General features: G+C 37.7%; 1 protein-coding gene across 1 annotated transcript; it reads left to right on the top strand.

The window, feature by feature from the left end:
• The first annotated feature begins 258 nt into the window (after positions 1 to 258).
• On the top strand, positions 259 to 2,874 carry LOC132613164 (uncharacterized). The gene is made up of 4 exons (XM_060327214.1): positions 259 to 1,227; positions 1,281 to 1,503; positions 1,871 to 2,598; positions 2,704 to 2,874. The coding sequence occupies exons 1-4, from the start codon at positions 259 to 261 to the stop codon at positions 2,872 to 2,874; spliced, it is 2,091 nt and encodes a 696-aa protein (XP_060183197.1).
• The last annotated feature ends 815 nt before the right edge of the window (positions 2,875 to 3,689 follow it).

The following is a 3,689-nucleotide window of genomic DNA, read 5'->3' as shown; positions in this document are numbered from 1 at the left end:
TTTGTCACCTAAACATGTAGAAAAAGTGGTTGGAAAGGGTAAAAAGAAGGCTGCAAAAGAAAATACTGCATCTCAGGTTCTTGGGGTGCACACAAGGAGAACCGCATCAAAACTCAATAGTTAGTGATCATGAATGCACTAATTTGGAATATAAGATTAGTAAATACTAAAAAAGCCTTTTAAAGGCTTTTAACAATGCATAATAGACATCATTTCTTTCTTATTGGCTTGATGGAACCTTTCCAACAAGCTTATAAGATGGAATCATATATAAGGAGGCTTGGGCTTGAAACTGTTATTGCTAATGTGTCTGGCAAGATTTGGGCTTTTGTGGATGAAGAGTATGAAACTACAATACTTATTATTGACAATGTGCAACAGCTTACTTTGAAGCTATTTAACTGGGATCTTGATATAGAGTTGGTGGTTACTTTAGTTTATGCTAAATGTGACAGAACTGAGAGAATAGAACTGTGGGATTCCTTGTCTTATTTGGCCTCAGATATAACAACACCTTGGCTTTTTGGAGGTGATTTTAATGTTATTGTTGATGAGGAAGAGAAATATGGTGAGTTGCCTGTATCAATAGCTGAGGTTGAAGACTTTAGACATTGTATTCAGATATGCAATTTGACAGATTTGGGGTACAAAGGAAGTATTTATACATGGTGGAATGGGAGAGGTGGGGATGATTGTGTGTTCAAAAGACTTGACAGGTGTCTAGGTTTTTTTGAATGGCAAGAGTTGTATCCAGGACTAGAGGTGAGTCATTTGATAAAAAATGGATCGGATCATTCTCACATGTTGCTTGCTTTCAAAAAAGAAGTGCAACAGTACAAGAAGTCATTTAAGTTTCTGAATTTCTGGACCAAACATGAATCTTTCATGGATGTGGTTAAGGAAAATTGGAACACAGAAGTTGAAGGCATTTCTTTCTGGAGATTCAATCTGAAAATGAAGAATATGAGGAAAATGTTGTCAACTTGGAGTAGATCCACTTATAGAGGCTTTTTTCAGAAAGTAACAAACATGGAGGAGGTTATCAGGGCTCAAGAGGCTATGTTTGAAGAAAATCCTTCATTTGTGAACAAAGAAAAACTCAATAAAGTTAATACCGAATATACACCAGTATTAGCTATTGAGGAAGAATATTGGAAGCAAAAGGCTGGGATGTCTTGGTTCCAAGATGGGACAAGAACTCCAAATTCTTTCATGCTCAAGTCAATGGTAGAAGGAAGTTCTTGCAACTTAGAAGAATTCAAAGCAGTGGTGGTGTATAGTTGGAGATTGATCAGGAAATTGCTGAAGAGGCAGTTAGATTCTACCTGGATCAATTTCATGAAACTGCTATTCCTACTGAGTTTGATATACTTCAGCATGTTGATCCTAGCATAAATGCAAAACAAGACCAGATGCTGGTGGCTATGCCTATCATACAAGAGGTGAAAGATGTTGTTTTTGGCCTAAATCCTACAAGTGCTGGTGGACCTGATGGATATACAGGTTTGTTTTCAAACTTATTGGGAGGTGGTTGGAAATGATATTTTCAGGATGGTACTTTCTTTCTTTCAAGGCAAAGAACTTCCAAGGTATGTGACTCATACCAACCTTGTTCTATTGCCAAAGAAAAAGGATGTACAAACTTTTAGTGACATGAGGCCAATCAACCTTAGTAATTTCATCAACAAGGTATTCTCAAGGGTGATTCATAACAAACTGGCAACTTTATTACCTGACTTGATCTCTCCAAACCAAGCAGGATTTATAAAGGGGAGGAGTATAGTTGAGAATATATTGTTGACATAAGAGATTATTACAGACATGAGGCTAAGAACAAAAAGAAGTAATAAACAGTTTGTTCCTAATGTAGTCATGAAGTTGGATATGACTAAAGCTTATGATAAGCTGTCATGGGGATTCTTGACTAGTGTTCTGAGGAAAATAGGATTTGGAGAGAATTTCATTGTCCATATATGGGAGTTAGTAGCTAATAACTGGTATTCAGTGTTGATCAATGGTCAACCACATGGTTTTTTTCACTCCACTAGAGGTGTTAAACAAGGTGATCCACTGTTACCTACCTTGTTTATAATAGTTGCAGAAGTTCTTTCAAGAGCACTGAATTCATTGCATCAAAATCAAGGATTCTGTGGATTTGGTATGCCAAAATGGAGTCCAAGAATCAATCATTTATGTTATGCTGATGATACCATTATTTTTGCATCAGCTTGTGAGATATCTTTGAAAATGATCATGGAGGTACTTGCAGACTATGAAAAGGCTTCAGGTCAGCTGATTAATAAGGCAAAAAGTGCAGTGTACTTGCATGATAGAGTTGATGAGATTGAGTTTCAGAGGGTTGAAAGGATAACAAGTATTGGAAGGCAGGCCTTTCCTATAATATATATAGGTTGTCCTATTTATTACAGCAGGGCCAAGATGGCATTCTACTCAGCATTGATCACAAGAATAAGAGGCAAGTTGCAAGGTTGGAAAGGGAAGTTACTTTCATTTGGTGTTAGAGCAGTATTGTTTAAGCATGTTCGGCAAACTATGCCCATGCATTTGTTGTCTGCAATATATACTCCATCCTTTGTGGTTAAAAAACTACACAAGATTTTTGCTTAGTTCTTTTGGAGCAACTCTAATGGAGAATGGAGAAGACATTGGACTAGATGGCACACAGTATGCTTACCTCAATAGGAAAATGGTCTTGGATTCAGATCTTTGAATGACATGTCCTTGGCTTTATTTGCCAAGCTCTGGTGGAACTTCAGGACCAAGCCTTCCTTATGGAATGCATTTATGGGAAATAAGTACCTCAAGAAGAATAACTCAATTCTGGTTCCTTGGAAACAAGGATCATTGGTTTAGAGGAAAATGTTGGAGGCTAGAGATCATATTGATCATCATATATGGTGGCAGTTGAGGATGGGATCTTCTTTGTTTTGGTTTGACAATTGTATTGGTGTTGGTCCCTTATATTTCATAACTCCTCCTGACTTTAATTGCAATGAGGGTATTCAGAATGTAAGTGATGTTGTAACACAAGGAAGATGGAATGAAGTTGCTTTGAGAAATAATTTGCCTGCAGAACTGGCAGATTTCATCATCAATGAGATCAAACCTCCTGCAAGAGAAGGTGAAATAGATAAACCATGGTGGATGCTTGAGCCTAGTGGGGAATTCACAGTGAAGTCAGGATGGGATCTGGCTAGAAGTAGGGGTGAAAAGCTGGAGGTGTACAACAAGATTTGGGTTAAAGGACTTCCATTCAAAACAACATTCACTATGTGGAGAGTTTGACATTTTAAAGTACCTTTGGATAATGTAGTGAAGAGTTGGGGTTGTAATCTTCCATCAAAATGTTTATGGTGTCCTGCTGAGCCTAAAGAGGAGACTGTTCCACATATCTTCTTAAGGTGTGAGGTTGCACAAAGAACTTGGGCTTACTTTTCTTCTTATGCAGGACTGAATATTGCAGGAATGCACTTACATCAAGTCATCATGACCTGGTGGACTGCTGATGTTATGCCAAGAGTGAAGCAACTATTTTATGCAGTACCTTCTATCATTATATGGCAGCTATGGAAGAAACGAAATGGAGATATGCACACCAATAAGGTATCAAATGCAAGGGTATTATATCAAGCCTCCACTAACATACATCAGCTAGTGAAGATTAGGAA

Source organism: Lycium barbarum, chromosome 1, assembly GCF_019175385.1.
Source record: "Lycium barbarum isolate Lr01 chromosome 1, ASM1917538v2, whole genome shotgun sequence".
In the NCBI taxonomy this organism is placed as follows: domain Eukaryota; kingdom Viridiplantae; phylum Streptophyta; class Magnoliopsida; order Solanales; family Solanaceae; genus Lycium; species Lycium barbarum.
Note: the sequence above shows the minus strand (reverse complement) of the source record. Positions and strands in the feature narration are given on the sequence as shown.

Bases quoted from the DNA above. Each gene is read 5' to 3' on its own strand.
- LOC132613164 (XM_060327214.1), top strand. From the start codon at position 259: ATGGAATCATATATAAGGAGGCTTGGGCTTGAAACTGTTATTGCTAAT. The intron at 1,228-1,280 runs GTAGAAGGAAGT...GGTGGTGTATAG, and splicing joins CTTTCATGCTCAAGTCAATG to TTGGAGATTGATCAGGAAAT. The intron at 1,504-1,870 runs GTTTGTTTTCAA...TTCCTAATGTAG, and splicing joins TGGACCTGATGGATATACAG to TCATGAAGTTGGATATGACT.